General features: G+C 47.4%; 1 protein-coding gene across 1 annotated transcript in view; it reads left to right on the forward strand.

The window, feature by feature from the left end:
- Prosalpha2 (proteasome alpha2 subunit) overlaps positions 1 to 19,225 on the forward strand; it is an 86,582-nt gene that overhangs the window by 40,209 nt on the left and 27,148 nt on the right. Inside the window, exon 5 of the mRNA XM_050177361.3 lies at positions 8,060 to 8,141. Coding sequence (XP_050033318.1) covers positions 8,060 to 8,141 — 82 coding nt within the window. The remainder of the gene's footprint in view (positions 1 to 8,059; positions 8,142 to 19,225) is intronic.

A 19,225-nucleotide genomic window follows, 5' to 3' on the forward strand; every position in this document is an offset into this window, starting at 1 on the left:
CAAACAGCCACTCAACGCCATGGGATCCTTCACAGCAACTTTGCTATGGAAAGACAAGTCCGTTGTTCAACGCTTATATGTAATCAAGGCCCTGACAGTGCTGCTGTTAGGCTTCCCGGCACAGGAAGCTCTGGGAGTTGTCAAGTTTGTAGACAAGGTCTTTGCCAAGCCATCCAATGCTCTGTTCTAAGGTCTTGGCACTCTTTCACTAGAGCACAAGATACGCCTTCAGCCGGATGCAGTTCTGTATTCCCTCAGTCTGCCAAGGTGCATTCCAGTTCCACTCCGAGAAGTGGTTAAGGCACAGCTTCAGAAGCTGGAAAAAGATGGTGTGATACGCAAGGTGGACAAACCAACGCAATGGTGCGCAGGTCTAGTGGTCGTCCCAAAAGCGTCCGGGGGCCACAGACTGTGTGCCGACCTCACCAAGTTGCATAAAGTCGTCTTGCAAGAACGCTATGATCTGCCGACAGTAGACCAAGTCCTGGGCCTTCTGGGAGATGCGAAGATATTCACCAAACTGGATGCCATAGAACGACAAAATGCTGAGCTAGTTGGTAAGGATTCATAATGCAAAAAAGAGGTGAGGCGTGCAGACAGGACACAAGAGTTGGTTGGCGTTCGTGTTGTCCAATTCTCTACTCTTGTGTCCTGTCGGCACACCTCACCTCTTTATTGCATTATGAATGCCATATCTGGTTTTTATCAAGTCAAGCTTCCGGAAGAATTACAAGAGCTCGTAACCTTCATCACGCCGTTTGAGCGCTACTGCTTGTCAGATGCCCTTTGGCATCACATCGGCACCAGAATTTTTTCGGAAGCAGATGTCATGAGTTCTGGAAGGTCTGGAAGGCACAGTGTGCATGATTGATGATGTGTTGGTTTTCGGCTGCTCTTTAGATGAGCATGACGCTCGCCTTCAAGAAGTCCTCGCAAGGCTTTCTCAAGCCGGAATCTCCTTGAATAAGGAAAAATGCAGCTTTCGCTGGACATAACTTTTCTTCCTTGGGGTGAATGTGTCAGCACAAGGCACCTGCCCAGATCCCAACAAGCTCAAGTCAATGAGGGACATGAGTCCGTCCACAGACATAGCAGGTGTGCGGCGACTCTTGGGCATGGTCAATCACCTGGGCCGCTTTCTCCCACATGCATCGGAGGCCCCAGCCCCAAATAGGGCTTTTCTAGGCAAAAATGCTGCTTGGACATGGTCTCATGAACAAGAATCTGCATTTGCTGCAGTTAAGGACATGCTCACTTCCGACCGTTGCATAGCAAAGTACCATACTGCATACCCAACGATAGTTTCTGCTAATGCAAGTTCATTTGGCTTGGGAGCAGTACTTCTACAAATGCAACTTTCGGGTGACAGGCGTCCCATTTCATTTGCTTCTTGGTCCTTAACAGTGATGGAGCATAGGTACAGCCAACTGAAAAAGAGGCTTTAGTTGCTGTGTGGGTTTTTCAGAGGTATGACAAATTTCTGAAAGGTCTGTTGTTTGACGTTTAAACAGATCATCAACCACTAGTCTCTCTCTTTGGCAAGCTAAACCTAGATGCACTACCACCTTGCATCCAGCGCTTGAGACTCAAAGTCATGGCATACCAGTCCAGCATGCAGTACGTGCCAGGAAAGCTGCTTGCCACAGCTGACACATTATCACTTGTCCATATGGAGCCAGCAGATACTCCTCATGCCGTTGACACAATTGAAGTATTTGCCACCGAGGTCTCGCAAGTTTCGGCAGCAGTAGCAGTACTGCAGCCAGGAGATGTCAAGATGGCGCAAGCGCAAGATTGTGAGTGCAGTGCAGTGATTTCTCTCTGCCAGAATAGCTTCCCAAGAAAAGACAAGCTTCCACTCCACATTGCAAAATACGCTGTTATCATCGACAAGCTCTCAGTCTGCAGTGGCCTTCTTCTCAAAGGCGCTCGCTTGGTTGTCCCAGCTGCCTTACAGCCAAGAGTGCTAGCGCTTATTCATGAAGGTCATCAACAGATGTAGGTCCCGAGGCCGTGAGTCAGTATGGTGGCCTGGCATCAGTACAGACATTAAGGTCCTTATCTCCAGGTGTGAGCAGTGTGCTTTGTATCGGGTGAATCCAGCAGAGCCCCTCTGCAGCACAGTGCTTCCAGATCGTCCCTGGGAAGTGCTAGGCACAGACTTATTTCAGTTAAATGGACAGACTTTCCTTCTTATAGTTGACTACTACTTCCAATACCCAGACTAAGTCACTGTCAAGACTGCAACGACATGCCGAGTCATTGAAATCTTGAAAAATATCTTTGCATGGCACGGCATCTCGAAAACGCTGCAATCTGACAATGGCCCTCCATTCCAGTCCAAAGAGTTTGTGCAATTCATGACATCATATGGCATTGCACACGTCACAAGTATCCCAAATTACCCTCAGTCCAATGGAAAAGCTGAGCTTATGGTGCGCACAGTGAAGAATTTGTTCCGTAAGCCACCAGATCCCTACTTGGCCCTCCTGAGCTACAGAGGTACGGTGGCTGTCACAGGTTCCAGTACTGCACAACTTTTTATGAGCAGAAGACTACGAACAAGGCTGCCCAAGGAGGAGCAACAGATGCTACCATCAAGTGGTGACATCTGTTGAGGGAAAGAGTGCGAGGTTGAGAAAGAAAGATGGAGGCTTTAGGCATTGCGGTAATGCGATCAAGCGCACGCGCGAGTGGCAAGGTGTCTGTGTATGGGGGGGGGTGTAAGTCAGCGCGCGTCGCGATTTCTGGCACGCAGCTCGGCCGTGGCTGTGCACGGCTGAGCGCAGCCATGCACCCTGCTTTAGAGGTAATCTGCCGCGTGTGCAAAGAGTAGGCTGAGATTGCGTGGCATCACGCAAGCTGTCTTCTCGTGCATTTAGTATTGAAGGTTGCGTAATCTTAAGTTTCAGTGACTCATTGTAGCGAGAGGCAGACAAAGCATTCGCTCCCCACTGCCGGTGTTTTTCATAATAGCATTGTCCCAGTGTGTGCGACACTATCAGCCGTTGGGGCAGAGTGCACAGAAAGTGTGGCTGGCTTTGCCTAATTCGTACTGCCTATGTAAAGATATTGTCAACGTGGCATGAAACCGTATCATTCGTCGCCGACTCCCAAATTCATCAAAATTAATTGTTTTCTCATTCAAATGAGCTTTTTTTCGATTGCCCCATAATTCCGAAAATTCTGTGGCCGCTTTCCATGTTAGAAAAATCAAACGGCGACTGTACTTGTTTGCATAAAAGGTTGAATTTCAATACAATAAAATTTCAATGTAACGAAGCAAATTGTCTATTTTACCTACTTCGTTATATTGAGGTTTAATTGTACTTACTGTGCTCGAGCAGTGCTCCTGTAAACTCATCCTCAGGATGGACTTTCTATCAGCCCATTCCGTAGCGTTTGATCATGGAAATGGTGTGCTCCAGCTTGACCTATTTCTTCACTCTGACGCTCTGCCGACGCGTCAACTGTGTTTATGCCAACAGAAAGCTGAGCTAGTTGGTAACGATTCATTATGCAAAAAAGGTGATGCATGGAGACAGTACACAAGAGAAGAAAAGTGACAGTCTTCAGTTGATAGTTGGCGTTCGTGTTGTCTACTTCTCTTGTGTCCTGTCTGCACGCCTCACCTTTTTTGCATAATGTGTTTATGCTATATTGTTCAAGTTCGACTGCCCTCTCAAGCCGTTATATACATGAACTTGACGTCCCTGTCTTCATTCTCTGATGGTGATTATGTGTTGACTCCAATATGTGATGTTCTATTGGCCCTAAATATTGCTGTTCCCCAGACCCTCATTATCATTACTAATAACACAGTATCACTGCCCATCTTGAACTTTAGCTGGTGCACGCAAATTATCCCTATAGGCATGGCTCTGGTCAATGCCAATTCTGTCGATGAGCATGTAATTTCTGTATTCGCTGCTGATGATTCTTCGTCTTCCACTGTGGCCATCACCTCGTCCTGTTCAGCTGATGTCAGTTTTGACAAGATGATAGTTCCTGACCTCGTGCCAGCACATGCTGCTGATCCCTGGCACCTGTTGATGTCTTATTGCCACATCGTTGACTTTGATGACCGCCCTTTGGGCCAGACATTCGTCGTAACTCATTGGATTCATACTGGAGGCACCAGCCCCATTCAACGACATCCTTATTGCATGTCCCATGCTGAGCGACAAGTTATTCAGCACGAGGTTAAGATGCTCACCAAAGACGTCATTGAACTTTCCTGTAGTCCCTGAGCATCACCTGTCATCCTCGTAAAGAATCAAGATGGCAGCTGGTGCTTGCGCGTCAACTACCGCCACTGGAACAAAGTCACACATAAGGATGCGTACCCACTGCCTCGGATTGATGACGCCCTCAACTGTCTTCATGGGTCTGCCTACTTCTCATCTACTGATGACCTGGACCATGAAAAGACTGCATTTGTTACAGTCGGTGGTCTTTTCCAATTTAATGTTATGCCTTTGTTCTTATGGAATGTCCCCGCCACGCTTGAAAGAATGATGGACTTTCTGCTTCGTGGCTACAAATCGTCGACATGCCTCTGTTATCTAGATAATGTAATCATTTTTTTGCCAACATTTGGAGCCACCTGACTCGCCTATTGCCAGTGCTTGGCGTTTTCCAATGAACTGACCTTCAGTTAAACCCTTCAAAGTGCAGCTTGAGCCGACATGAAATTACTGTCCAAAGTCACCGTGTGAGTCTTCGTGGCATCCAACCTGATCCCGACAAAATTCGTGTCTGGAAACATTTTCGTGTAGCGCATTTGGCCAAAGATGTCTGGAGCTCTGTTGGCTTGTGTTCTTATTCCTGACGTTTTGTCAAGAACTTTGCCGGCATTGCCCGCCCCCTAACACAGCTCCTGGAGAAAGAAATCACATTTTCATGGGGTCCTGAACAAGCTGATGCATTTCGCATGTTCACCAGATTGCTCACTACTCCTCCCATCTTGGTGCATTTTGACCCCACAGCGCCTACAGAAGTTCAAACCGACACCAGTGGACACGGCATCAGCGCTATTCTCACACAGCGGCAACTAGGTCAGCACTGCGTCATCACTACGCCATTTGCCTCCTTCCCTTTCAGAGTGCAAGTTCTCATTCTCTGAACGCGAATGCCTTGCTCTGGTTTAGGCAGTCAAAAATTTTGGACCGTACTTGTCTGGCCGCACCTTTTCGGTCATCATGGACCACCATGTGCTGCTCTGGCTATTCTCTGTCAGAGATCCGACTGGACAAATTTTGTTGCTGGGCATTAAAGCTTTCGGAATACAGCTTTAATGTTGTTGGCACCATGCACCAGAATGCTGATTGCCTGTCACATCATTGCGTGGACCTTCCCGACTCCACTGCTCATGACTCCGACACCAGCGTCCTCGCCATCTCTGACTTGAGTGATATACGCAATCAACAGCTCAGCAATGCAGACTTGTGGTCTATCTTCTATTGTCTATGCTCTAATCACTCCTACCTGTCCCTCCACCTGTTCGTGCTCTGTGATAATCTTCTCTGCTGTTGCAATACCAACTCTGACAGTCCTGAGCTTCTGCTTGTAGTGCCTACGACCCTCCATTTTACTGCTCTCGACCAGCTCCACGATGCCCCAACACCCGGTCACCTCGGAGTAATCCACACATACGACTACTTGCACTGTCGGTTTTTCTGGCCAGGCCTTACCATTCTGTGAGCCGGTACTACGTTGCTGGTTTCTAGGTAGTCCTTCCAATGCCGCAAGCAGTCGTCCTTACAGCCTGCCAGCCCACTTCAACCTACAGACATTCTGACTAGCCCGTTCTACCGCATTGGCCTTGAACTAGTTGGACCACTCCCAACGTCTCTATTGAGGAATGAGTGGATCGCCATAGCTGCTGACTACGCGACAGGATCACTAGGGCACTACCAACTAGTTGCACCACTGACGTTGCAGACATCATCCTCTACCACAGCAGCTGCTGACAGATTTCAGTTTTTCTTTCCCAAGTCGTCTATGATATTGTTGGCTCATGTTCCACTCGTCACAAGCTAACCACCATCTTAACTGTATGCTCATCCCAATGCTATCCATATATGTTTGAGTAGATTACCATGATTGGGACAAAAGTTTGTGTTATATGACATTCGCGTGCAACTCGTCCCACCATGGCACCGCCGGCTTTTTCCCCTTTTTATCTACTGTCTGGCTGCCACCTCCCACATTACTCTTTGAGACACTACTTCCATCAGCTACACATGCTTCTACAGAATATGTCTGCGAAGCTGCTGCCCCTGCTCAAATGGTTTGTCGCATCACGAGACCGTCTCTGCCTTGCAACTGACTCAAAAGGCCTCTTACGATAGCCACCACACAGCCATTCATTTCAAACCAGGCTCTTTGGCCCTTCTTTGGATGCCTTGCTGCCGCCTGTCTGCGAAACTTCTTTCCCGCTACTCGGGGCCCCTACAAGGCTTTATGCCAGTTCAACGAGGTCACATGCGAGATCAGCCCATTGGATGGCTGCTTGTTACCTTCAGTGCCCTACACCAACATTGTGTCCCGTCACAAGCTGTACATTTCATTCATAATGGGGAACAGCGTGAACAAGACGACGACGGAGTGAAAGGACACAGGACGAGCGCCGACTCACAACAGTTGTGAGTCAGCGCTCCTCCTGTGTCCTTTCACTCTGTCGTCGTCTTGTTCACGCTGTTCCCATTATGAATGTATACCAACTCACCCAACTTTACACTTTATTACTGTACATTTCAGCCTACAGCCTTTCCTTTCCCTAAGCGCCGAGACGACGGTCCAGGCACAGTGGGACATATGTTACAGGCCGTTCTCGCATTCTGAAAAAGGCGCCCAGCAGGGTGACGAAGAAGACTATTGAAAAAGCATGTTCGTGGTTGTTCTGCCATCTTGGCTGTCAGTTCTCTGTATGCTATTCTTTATCTACTGCATACTCTTTATCTTGTTCACAATATGTTGGTGCAAGGTTTTGTCATTCTTACACCTGAGACTATGTTTAAGCCTGTGTTGATACTAGTGCTTATGCTTCGATGCATTCACTCATTGATTGCCAAAGCTGGCAATTTGCTTGGTAGGAGGTATTGTTAGCCTAAAAAGCTATTAGTAGATAGCCCGACAGCCAATATTTGCTGTGCAAATTCGGAATCTTGTAGATAAATGGCAGTAGGATGTTCACTTCAGAGTGGTTTAATTTTTCTTTTTACAGCGAAGCTGTAGCCGATTCGTCCTTCCGTCTGTCGGTCGCCTGTATGCCGAAAACTCCTCCAGTGCAATCCTATGCGCATGCGCAATAGAAAAAAGAACAAAAGAGAAAGAGAGGCACAGGATTAGCCAACACCACCTAGATAGCAGAAGGCCTGTTTACCAGATCCATGATGTCGCGCTACCTGGCCCGAAATTTCCATTGACAAGGCTGGTGTGATGAAAGTGGTGACTTTAAAATCACTGTTGCCTACTCGGGAGCATCCCTATTAGATTCTGTGGCAGTCGGGTCAGGTAACATGTCGTCATGGATCAGAGGGAAAAGTAAATTAGCTGCACCAGTAGTGACGTTATTGCTCTCCATCACAGCCAAGCGTGCGTAATCAGCTCACAAGAGAAATCATCAAAGCAAAGGCTATCATTGGTCTGGGACATGCGTGTGTAAGCTCACCTTCATTATCATTATCAAGCAATGAATTGGCGTATCTCCGACTGCAGCCACAGGCTGTCTGAATATGTTACCACTTGGTTACTATCGGTTTTGTTGCTTGGTTTCTTTGTTATCTCTTGATGTCATATGGTTTGTCGAGTGTATAAGTAGTCTTGTGTCACGAAATAAACCATCAGTTGGAAGTTAGCGCTCAATCTGTTTTCCCTTCCCTTTGATTACCCCTACCTCCTTCCTTTTTTGCTCTTCCTGAGCTGCGCTACAAGCCTAAAACAGTCGTGACATACCAACTCGCCCAAACTGCCATGCTTTTGACCTTTGGCCAGATGTGGTTTGTTTTGCTAGTGCTGTCTGCTGATCCCTTGGTGATATCCATCATGCATTCAGGGGTGTGCGGCCCTTTGGTGTGTCCTTGCTGGTGGCTGGCTGGGACAATGGCCGTGGCTATGTTTTCCAGTGTGATCCATCGGTGAGTATCTGTCACACTTATAATCTCTTGAGTTGTGCATCAGCCAGACCATTGTTGCTTTGGCCAAGAAAGTGCAGCTAAATTCCATAAAATGGAAAATTCAGGGGAAGGGGGGTAAGAGTCCACCACTGATCTCTACTATAGGGCACTGGATAGCACCTTGACTGAAGCCCCGAACCGAAGTTCAGCATTTCTACTTCTCATAAAATGCCCGCATGTTGTGCTGTAAACTACACAAGCAGGACAGAGAAGACTTTGGGGAATACATCCACAATGGGCCATTGCTACACCAACAGCGTTGTTGACATGAGTGGCATGCGCTGAAAACACTGGTGATTGAGAAAATGCTTTACGTTTAAGAAAGAGCATTGCATACAGGTTCAGATTATTGTAAAAGCTCTTAACGACCATACAAAAACGACACTCTCTAAAAGGAGGAAAACAAGAAAACAAAAATTATGGCCACAGTACAGTCCGACTACATGGGCTACAGTCGCCGACTGATAAATTGGAGGCCGAGAACCCGGATATACTCTGTAATTCGGACAGCTTTGCGGCACCGCCACTGGCCCCATAGACTCAATGTGTAAACACGACCATTATTTCGAACAGTCACCAGCTTTACATTCGATTATCCGGACTCCGTCCATGGCTGTAACGCACGCCGACTCTGCCGCCATTATCTCCTGTGGCAATCTTGACCGGGCATCAAGTATAGCCTCGGAGATTAAGCGCTAAATGGTAATCACTAAGGCCATGCCTTAGTCGCAGCACTGCGCCTGAAAGATTTCACGGCAAATGCCTGAATTGTGAGGTCTCATCAACATTGTGAACATCACACCTATCACAACTTCAAATAACATCACAACTTCAAAACGTCCAGCTGAAAACTGCAATTTCTCTTCATATTCTTCGGGCAATTTTCGGCATATACCTGTCCACCTTCGAAGAGAAAAGACTTTTTCTTTTCATAAAACTTGATAGCCAGCACCTGCTCACTTTGAAGTCACTCCGCATTAGCCCTTTCTGTAGGGCTAACTGCATCACCCGTACTTGACAGATCGGTCGTCACAGGCTGCTGTGCCGCTCGCTGCTCTTGCACGTATTCTGCGAGCAGCTCTTCTATTTTGGCGAAGCAACCCTGCTACCCTTCCTTGTTGCTTTGCTGGCAAAAATATTCTCCTGTTTGCGCCAGTTCCGCACGCAAGTTTCGGGAACTCCAAACGCCCGTGATGCGGCCCAATTTTCGTCCGTCTCCGCGCACACGATAACTTTCCTTTTAAATGTGGAATCATGGTGGACTCGGTGTGTCTTCACAGTCGGCGCTTTCACGCTGACTAAATAAATGCAGAAAATGGGAAGACAGGCGGTAGACTAGGTTACACCAGCGCCTGGTTACACGTACAGCATGTAGGTATGCACATATGGAAGCTACGGCAGCTAGGCTAGAAGTGCATACGAGGCGGCCATTTTTCGAATGTCGATGGTGATATGGTAGCGTAGATTTAGGGTTGTACTCAATTCTAATTCGCATGCAATTTTTGTACCCTTTTTATTGGAATGAAGGTGCACGTTGGATTAGAGTAAATAAGGTATATGTGCCCCCATGTGCGCTACATAAAAGCTAGACCTGCACCGTGAGTAGCATGAACGGGGGCTCAAACGATGAGAACCGCCGTTAGTCTCAAGTTCGTCAGTGGAGCCCAACTCAAAAAAAAAAAAATGTGTAGCAATGCGCATCACTTCAATATGCAACACGTGTCACTGAACAGTGGGTCAAACTAAGATATGAAGTGCAACTTTTGTGTCTGAGCCCAGCGACGTTTTCAACTACAATGAAACGAGTGCGCCAAGCAATGTGGCAACATCATAATGAAGCCTGCTGAATCAGAAGCGTGAATGGCGAGGCTCAGACAACATGAAGCACGGGTTTCGTAGCCGCGGGTGAACGTTTCCAACTACAACCATGCCGAACGTTATTTAGTTTGAAGAAAGGCTGCAGACGCCCACGCTTCCACCAAATCGTCCGATAAAATACGAGTGACTTCTGATGAACGGCCACTTTCCTCACCAAGGCGCGGATCCCACGTATTTTCTAAGTTTGCCTGGCCGATCCTGTGCAGCCAAATCTTTCAGCGAGCCATGTTGCTTCTTCCGGATGGAATAATGAAAAGTCTTCACCTCTAGCCTCCTCAGTTGTTGCACCCATAAGCACAACATAGGCTAGGCAACGCCGCAATACATGAATGGTGCCAGCGCTAGCGAAACGCTTCCTGCCAAAACTTTGCCGCCAGAAACCAACTGAAGCATGAATTCGATACCAAAAAAGCATGTGCTAGCACGTGACCATGGCGACTAATAGCAGGGGCAACTCTCTGGAGGTGTGGCAGGCAAGAGCGAAAGCAGCAAAGTTCGGAGGAATTCGTTACTTTTTTATTTAGGGGCTTTACTGGCGATAATGCTGTGGCGCCATCTGCTAACTGCAAATCAAGCCACTTTTATGGCTCGATGTGACCTCTATAATCCTAGCAGTGCCAAAACAAACAGCTGATATCAGTAATAACAACAAGTCAGCTTTGTGTTCTGCGGGTGATGAAACTAAGCGATATTGCTATTTACAGTGAAATCTTGATACAGTTGGACCTCTCAGTAACAAATCTGGCAGGGAACTAAAAAAAATTCGCTTTCGCGGGAATTTCGTTGTTACGAAAAGAGACAGCACAGATAGGTAATGCGTTGCAGAACGAAACTTTACTGTCAAAATTCTATTAGCCTACTTTTGCAAGCTTGCTCAAGGATATAGAACCACATTGCCGACAGCACAAAGTGCACCGCATGTGTCGATTAGCAGTGGCAGCACTGCTGTGGAGCATTATTCTAGGTCAGTTGCTTTCCGTGATGTGATCACTTTTGAGAGATCTTGTGTAACTCGACATTGGACGCAGCGCAACAGTGTGACACGTATGCCATGATGTCTGTGATTTGATAGCTAGCTGATGCGACTAAGATCAGCCTCGCAAGTGCTCCATGCATGCAGCAGCATTTCTCCAGCGCACGCTGTCGCCCGTAGCGCCAACGCATCTGGTACTGAGCACGAAAGTGATTGTATTGTTATGTTGCAGAAGTTACATATAAAGTTGTATTTACAATACTGTTACGAGGCAAAAGAAGTCTTAAATATATTTACAGGATATTTACAATTACTGTAGCAGCTGACAAGATGGTAGACAGTGCGTGAAGTTGTGCATAGTCCTCTTTGGACCAAGCTTAAAACGTATTCTTTGTCAGCGTGTCACATGACCTCCGGTGGCTAAAGCACCGGCCCGGTGCTGGTTAGGAGGTGGTCGAGTGAAACGACTTAAGAAGGCGTGATGTATACCACATCTGAGCAATACTGAGCCACGATTGGGTCAAGAGGGGCGATTTCGTACGTGATGCTAGTTACTTTACGCAAAACACGGTAAGGGCCAGAGTAGCGTGAAGGTAACTTCTCCGAGAGGCCAAAGGAGAACTAGGGCACCTGGTGTGAAATAGACGTCATGATGGCGGGAGTCATTTAAGCACCACTGATTTTCCTGCGGCTCCACAAGTTGACATCAAGCAATATGGCGCGCTTCTTGTGCTTTGAGTATGGCTTCATGGGCATACTCTACTCGAATGTGAAATTCAGACTAGCAGGCAGAACAGTGTTGAAAGGTAGAGTAGGGTCACTGCCAGGCAAGAGGAAGAATAGAGAGAAGCCTGCGGTATCATGGTGAGACGAATTATAGGCAAAAGTTACAAACGGCAATGCAACGTCCCAGTTGAGATGGTCAGCGGAGATATACATAGACAGCATGTCAGCAAGGGTTCGGTTGAGATGCTTGGTTAGACTGTTGTTTGTGAATGGTAAGCAGTAGCAAGTTTGTGCTTTGTCATGCACGAGTCTAGAATGTCATTGGCAACTTTAGAAAGAAAGCAGTGGCCTCGGTCGGTGAGGAGCTGTCGAGGGGCACCGTGGTGAACGATGACATTCTCTAGGAGGAAGTTGGCGACATCGTTTGCACAGCTTGTGTATCAGGTGGCGTAGTCTGTTGCTACAGCACTCCACTTGTTTCCTGAAGCAGATGTAGGAAAAGGGCCTAAAAGATCAACACCTAAACGGAAAAATGGTTCGGATGGTACGTCAATACAAAGGTATAAAGGTCACATGCAGCTATATAACGGCAGATGTCATGGTGTGGACCAGGCCAAAAGGAGCGCTGATGAATGTGGTCATAAGTCCGTGACACACCAAGGTGACCAGAAGTTGGTACATCATGAAGCTGGACAAGAACAGTCTGACCGCAGATGCTTGGGCGCAACAAAGAGTCGGTCAGGGCCGTTTGGGTGCGTGCTAGAGCGGTACAATATGCCGTCGTGAAGTTCAAACATGCGAAGGTAAGGATTGGGCATCATTGAAGTCGGCTGTTGAATAAGGTCTTGTAAGGAGGCCTCATGACGTTCCGCTCCAACATCGCGAAGAACAGCCAGAGAGATATCGGTGACAAGTATGCCGGTCGCAGAGACGTCAGGTGGGTCGACAGGATGGTGCGACAAGCAGTCCGCATCTTGATGTAACCGGTCGGTTGTGTATACAGTAAAACCTCGTTAAACCGTACCCGCTTAAACAGTAGTTTCGTTTAGTAGTAAAGTAGTAAAGTCAAATCCCCGACTCAGCGGCCATTGAACATAATGTGTTTCGTATCCGCATAAACCGTACCAGCTTATTCCGTACGCATCAGTTAAAACTTAGCGTTTCAACTTTTCGTCGCGCAACCACGGCGCTGCGCCGTCTCCATCGGGCGGCCCGGCAGAACAACACGCCTCAGAGATCGGAACAACGGCCTCCAAGCGCCCTGTGCGTTTGCGCGTGAAGCCACATCAACATCAACATCATTTTGATGCGGTGCCAGAGAGCGTTATGGCGTCGTGCAAGCGAGGACTCGCGTCGTTCCGAAGCTTGGATAAAAAAGACGCCGGGTGCTCAACATAGAAGAAAAATTAGACATTGTCCGTGCTATCGAACGTGACACGAAGAAGTCGGCGCTGACACGCAACAGGGATCTGCTGTTGACTACAGTGTGTGGCATTTGGAATGCAAAGAAGTTGTTCGACTTTTCGCCATCGTTGCCTGTGTTGTTGCCGAAGTGTCGATTAGCGACAGTGATGAGAACGACACGGAAAGCGATAGCACAGGCGATTCAGGCCCGACAGTGGCATAAGCTGCGCGTTACGTCAGCCTCATGAATGCAATCGTCGCGACGACAATAGGGGCGCGATAACGTAACTCTATTCCAAATGAAAATTATTCCAAACTCCGGCACCCGGCAATGAAAAAGGCGCCCCCAGGACTTCTGCAGCACTACTGGCACGTGCACGGTGAATACGTAATGCCAACGAGGAATCTGCCATGCGAGTGTTTGCCGAGAAGAGGGGGCTGGCTGAAAAGCTGGCACGCAGCTTCAGTAAGTTTGAGGCCGCTGTCGTCGTCGTGCTAGGCCGCCATGGCATCAAACGAAAATAACGCTTTTGTCGCGCGAAGTGAATAAATACTGCATGCTTTTTCCCCTTTCATCGCACTCTCTCTGAGTTCCGTTTTCGACAGGTAAGTGGGCGATCTCATGCTATTCGGTTAAACAGTACTACTGTTTAGTACGTACCTTTCCCGAGCTCCGGCCAACTACGGTTTAACAAGGTTTCACTGTACAACTGAACAGTTTTATTTTTGAAGGTGGTGAGCCCCACGGCCAAGGCGACCTGAATGATCTTTCAGGGACGAAAACCAACACAGAGCGTGGTGATCAGTGATGACTGTGAATTGCTGGCCGTAAAAAGAGGGGCAGAATTTACACTGCCCAAACAAGAGCCAGACACTCGCGTTTGGTGATAGAATACTTGCGCTCAGCAGGGGAAAGAAGGCGACTGGCGTAGGCAATAAAGGCGCATTCACAGTGGCGGGAAAACGCGCAATGCAGAACGTTGTCCACGCGCCGCTTCCCGCACAAACCGGTTTTTCTCCCGCAGACAGGCTGCTGTGCCATCCCGCAGAGCGATGGGTCCGGTAGCTATTTTTCTCGCGCCGCTGACGAGAACAGCGAATGGGGGCCGACCGTGAACCGTGACGTCGGTCCCAGTTCAGTGACCCCGTCGGCGGAGGCGGAGGCTGCGTGCGTGCTGCACGACACTCGGTGCTTGCTTTGCCAGCATGAACATGCGACTTGAGGCGACGATGCAGAAGCAGGGAACAAGCAAGTATAAGTACGTTTAGCGTAGCCAACAGCTCATCGTTCGAACCAGCCATCCTCGTGACAAAAAGGGCGACGGGAGGAGAGCTAGCAGACGATCAAGACGACGACGCGGGAAAAGAGCGCGCTTTCCAGTCTTCTCTGGTGTCACGTGACTATCCCCTTCTCTCCCTGTTCGTTAGGGTCCTCCCTCAATGCCTCCTCTCTCTACATTCCAAGACAACCGCAGTGAGAAAACGCGCGCAGTGTGAGCGTCATTCCGAGGAGCTGCGAGGCAGCATCGACGTTGACGCTGTGCCACTGCGGGAAGTCTCCCGCTAGTGTGAGCGCGCCTTAACACATTCTTGCCTTTGTTGTTTCTTGGCCAAGATAGCTCCAATACCGTGGCCACTGGCATTGGTACGGACTTCTGTTGGAGCTCGTCAGCTCCAACAGAAGTCCGTACCGATCAAGACAATGGAAACGGAATGTTATCACTGAAACAACATATCATAATTGAACAAAATATTGTCTGAGTTGCTTCCTATTATAACCTGCAATATCTACATATTTGTTGAGAATAAATGATAAGTTGCAGGCTAGCGATTGGTGTTTGTAGCAGTATGTACGGTAAATGTGGACTAATCTATTTGTCAGATTTTCTTGTGTTTATATTAGGCTGACGGTGTTCTAAGCATGCTAGACGTTCAATGAAGTTCTTTACTAATGTGTCCGAAAATTGGATCACATATAATAAACGGTATGTGTAAAGGTGATCTACTCTGACAATATTAAACAATTTATATGCATCTCTAGTCGTAGACAAAGGTTCCAGGTTTCCGATGTGAGGAATAATTTTTTTCTGCTATATCAAAAGTCTGTTTATATTGGCTTTAGTTGTCGTGCACCAGACCAATGCACAGTAGTTTAGGAGTGAATTGAAAAGGGCGTAATATATCTGTAGTTTGGCGGAAGCTGGCAGCACGCTGCGACAACGGCATAGTACAGTGCAGTCCACTTATAACGATATCGAGAAAGACGAAAAATATGATCGTTATAACCGATGATCGCTATATCTGGACTGCAGTTACCAAAAAAAAAAAATTTTAAACGCGTTTGCACTCTTTACCTTTGCAGCTCTGAACTCGAATTCGCTACTTGCTCTAAAGAATAGATGATGTATACAGTAGGCCGTGAAAAACAAACTTTATTTCTAGCGCCAATGACCGTGTCAAGGATAAGGCACGCCGAAATAGTCCGAAATCTGCACTTGCTTTTGCGGCAGCTTCAGCTTCACAACCGCGGTGTGCATGGATTCCAGCTGCTGCGCGAACACTGGCGGCAATCCTTTAGCATGCATAAAATCAATTAAGGAGTCGATCGACGACAGTGCACTTTGCGTGGACATCGTGGTCGGGGTCAAGGAGCCACTGTCGATCTCGTTGTCACTGTCGCTGATGCCGTCGCCACCGTCGCACAACTTTGCGTCTGACGAGACAGCACATCTTCGGCGATCGCCTCGTCGGTGACCTCATCGCAGAACGAGGCAGCACTGTCTGCAGTCAAAAACTCCTCCTTCGACACACCGCCTGTGTCACCAGTAGGAACGAGCTCCCAGAGCCCGGTTATGTCAGCGAATTCCACCGGGTCGGTCTCAGCGGGTTGGGGAAGTTCGTCCTTACGCACAAAGCCCACCTTTTTGAAGCAATTGGTGATGAACCACTGGTAAAGCGCCTCTTCAACATCGGCGTACGAAGGGTCTCTAACCCCTTTTCTGCTGATCGGAATGGCCGCTAATAGCTCCTACCTTCACAATCGCGGTGCTCCCGGTTTTCAAGATGGTTGATATCGTTAACTGAACGAACTCATACTTCTTCACGAGGGCGCTCACCTTGAAGCCGCATCGAGAGTCCTGCAAAATATCAATCTTCGTGTCAAGCGACACAGCTTTGTGCTTTGTCGGCGCCATCTTCGAACTGGGTTGAACCGTTTGTTGCACACTGCTTCGGTGGCGTCAGCCTGCTATCGCGAGAGAGACGCGGGACGGGCGCCACCGCGCCGCTTTGCTTGTCGCTTCTTTTTTTCTTTCTCTCTCTATCGGAGCAACTGTGGCCGATGCGCATGAAGCAGCTAGCGCCATCTTGTGGCGGGCTCTGCGCCAACGTTGGCTGCGCCTACTCGTGCGCGGGCGGGGCGAGACGCGCTGCGCGGTAATGGCGGCAGATACGAACTTACGGAGGTAAACATCGCCTCGTCTCGACATCGTTCGTTTCAGGGAACTAAGCAACGCAAACGTTACGATTATTTGGCACGGAAAACGCCGTCCAGACTGCAAAATTTTGATCGTTATATCCGATATGCGGTGAATAACCTATCGTTATAAATGGTTTTTTCCCCATAGACCTAATGCATAAAATGACACTCTCATGTCGACCCATCGTTATAACCGATATATCGTTATATCTGGTATCGTCATAAGTGGACTGCACTGTACTCCTGTCACAGAGGATAGTTTTTTACATAGATAGCTTACATGTGTATCCCAAGTTAAAGTAGATGAAAAATGAACATCAAGAATTTTGTAAATGTCAACAATCCCTATTTCTCGATCCTCAAAAGTAATTTTATGGTTTAATGTTGCCTTTTTGTTTTTCGCATGAAATATCATAACCTTTGTCTTTGTTGTATGAATTTTAAGTTGATTTTCCTTAGACCATATAGATAGCTTCTTTAGTAGATTGTTACATTGTGATGATAACTAGTTTATATCAGATCCTTCCATTAAAATGGTGCTGTCGTCTGCATATATAATAAATATTGCCCTTCTGTCTAAATCTACGATATCATTAATATAGGTGTTAAATAAAAGTCCCAGCACACTCCCTTGCGGTACCCCAAATTTATTGTGTAAGAGGGTTGAGGTTTCGCCATATATACATGTACACTGTAGCCGTTTACTAAGATTTGATTCTAATAAATTTAAAGAATTACCATGTATACCATAAGACTGCAATTTGCCAAGTAGCGTAGAATGGTCAAGGCAGTCAAACGCCTTGCTAAAATCTACAAATAGAGTAAGCGTAAACATGTTCTTTTCTATGTTTTGTAGGATGTGTTCTTTTATTGAAAGTAGAGCTGTCTCTGTTGATCTCCCCTTTCTGAAACCAAACTGTGCATTTGTTAAAACATCACACTTGTTGAGAAATTTTGTCATGCGAGAGAATAACATTTTTTCGAGACCCTTAGAAAAAACAGGCAATACAGATATTGGCCTATAGTTACTCGGTACATTGTGATCACCACCTTTAAAGATCTCTGAAACCCCGGCACATTTCATACGTTCTGGGAGGCTTCCCGATTGCAACACTAGGTTGAATATATATGCCAGTAAATTAAAAATGTAACATAAACAGTATTTTAAGGGCTTTACCTGTACATTTTCAATATCGACTGCTTTGCTATTTTTTAAGCTATCGAAGGTACTGTAAACTTATATGCATCAATGGGCTGCATAAAAATGGATTGATGAACAGTGTTAAGTATACCTTTGGTGGTAGAAGGTGTATTTGTGGGATCGCCGTATGCGATGGCAGTTTTAACAAAGTGCTCGTTGAAAAATATCTGCAAGTGATTTACCGCTGAGCACGGAACCGTTGTGTATTATTGTATTCGGGACACTGGTTTTGTTCTTACGACCCATTAAAGTATTGATTATTTTTCACGTTACGTCCGGTTGCTGTCGACTGACATCCGCAAAAATACTTTGATATGTATTTTTTGCTTGCTCAGCATTCAACCAATTCCTATAAATTTTAAATTCTCTTAATGTGATCTCAGAACGTGTCCATAAGAATGAATGGTACTTGCGATGCTCTTCTTTAATCATCTTCAAATGTTGTTTAGTGATCCATGGTATTCTAGCTTTTCCTGGAGATTTTGTAACTTTATAAGGGAAATGCTTATGGTAAATTCTTGTAAAGCTACAGTCGAACCCGACTATATCGAACCCGTTTACATCGAATTATTCTATATATCGAACAATTTCTGGTCACGGTATAGTTGCAATGAGTATATATAGCAAAAATTACGCTTACATCGAACAAATATTGCAGTGACTCCCGATATATCGAACGTCAAGCGGCGGAAAAGTGCCCCCAGAAGTTGGCTTTCCCTCGCGGTAGCGGGGAAACCCGGCGGCGCGGCTCCATCCAACCGCTCTCCCTACCGTGACCGCGCTGCCTCGGGCTGTTCGAGCGAGCCGTCGACACTCCCCCTGTCGCGCATAGTGGAGGCTATTAGGCCACATCCTCCCTCTTTCTCTATCATCTTTCACTTGCCACCCCCTCTCCCCTGACGACGCTTCGCCGTGCTCCCTCACGGGTTACAGAATCAAGCGTCCTTCCTTTCTTTAGATCACTATCTAGCGACACTCCCCAGCAAAAAATGATCCTGGCCCGCCTACAGCGCTTGCTCAGACAGCCAATCAGAGGCTCTTGTGCTGTCTTCGTGCAAGATGGCGAAAGTGCGAGTTGTCTGGCTGCTTCTCTGGTTTATCGTGTTTGCGCCTTGTGGGCCTTCTCCCGCAGTGTTGCCGTGATGAAGCGGCAGAATTCGCCTCTCGTCGTGAAGCTCGAAATCATAAATCGCGTCGAACGCGATGAGAAGTTCGATGTCCCCGCAGCGTGCAAGATTCCGAGGAACACTCTCGGCACGATTAGGGCTAAAGTGGCCAGACTCGCAACCCGGTGCCCATGGGGCCCGACGCGTACCCACGGCCGTGTACGAGGGGTTCTTCATACGTGCCGGTTTCCGCGTGCTCGGTGAGGACTGTAAATTCTG

The sequence above is a fragment of the Dermacentor andersoni genome, chromosome 5, assembly GCF_023375885.2.
Source record: "Dermacentor andersoni chromosome 5, qqDerAnde1_hic_scaffold, whole genome shotgun sequence".
Taxonomy (NCBI): domain Eukaryota; kingdom Metazoa; phylum Arthropoda; class Arachnida; order Ixodida; family Ixodidae; genus Dermacentor; species Dermacentor andersoni.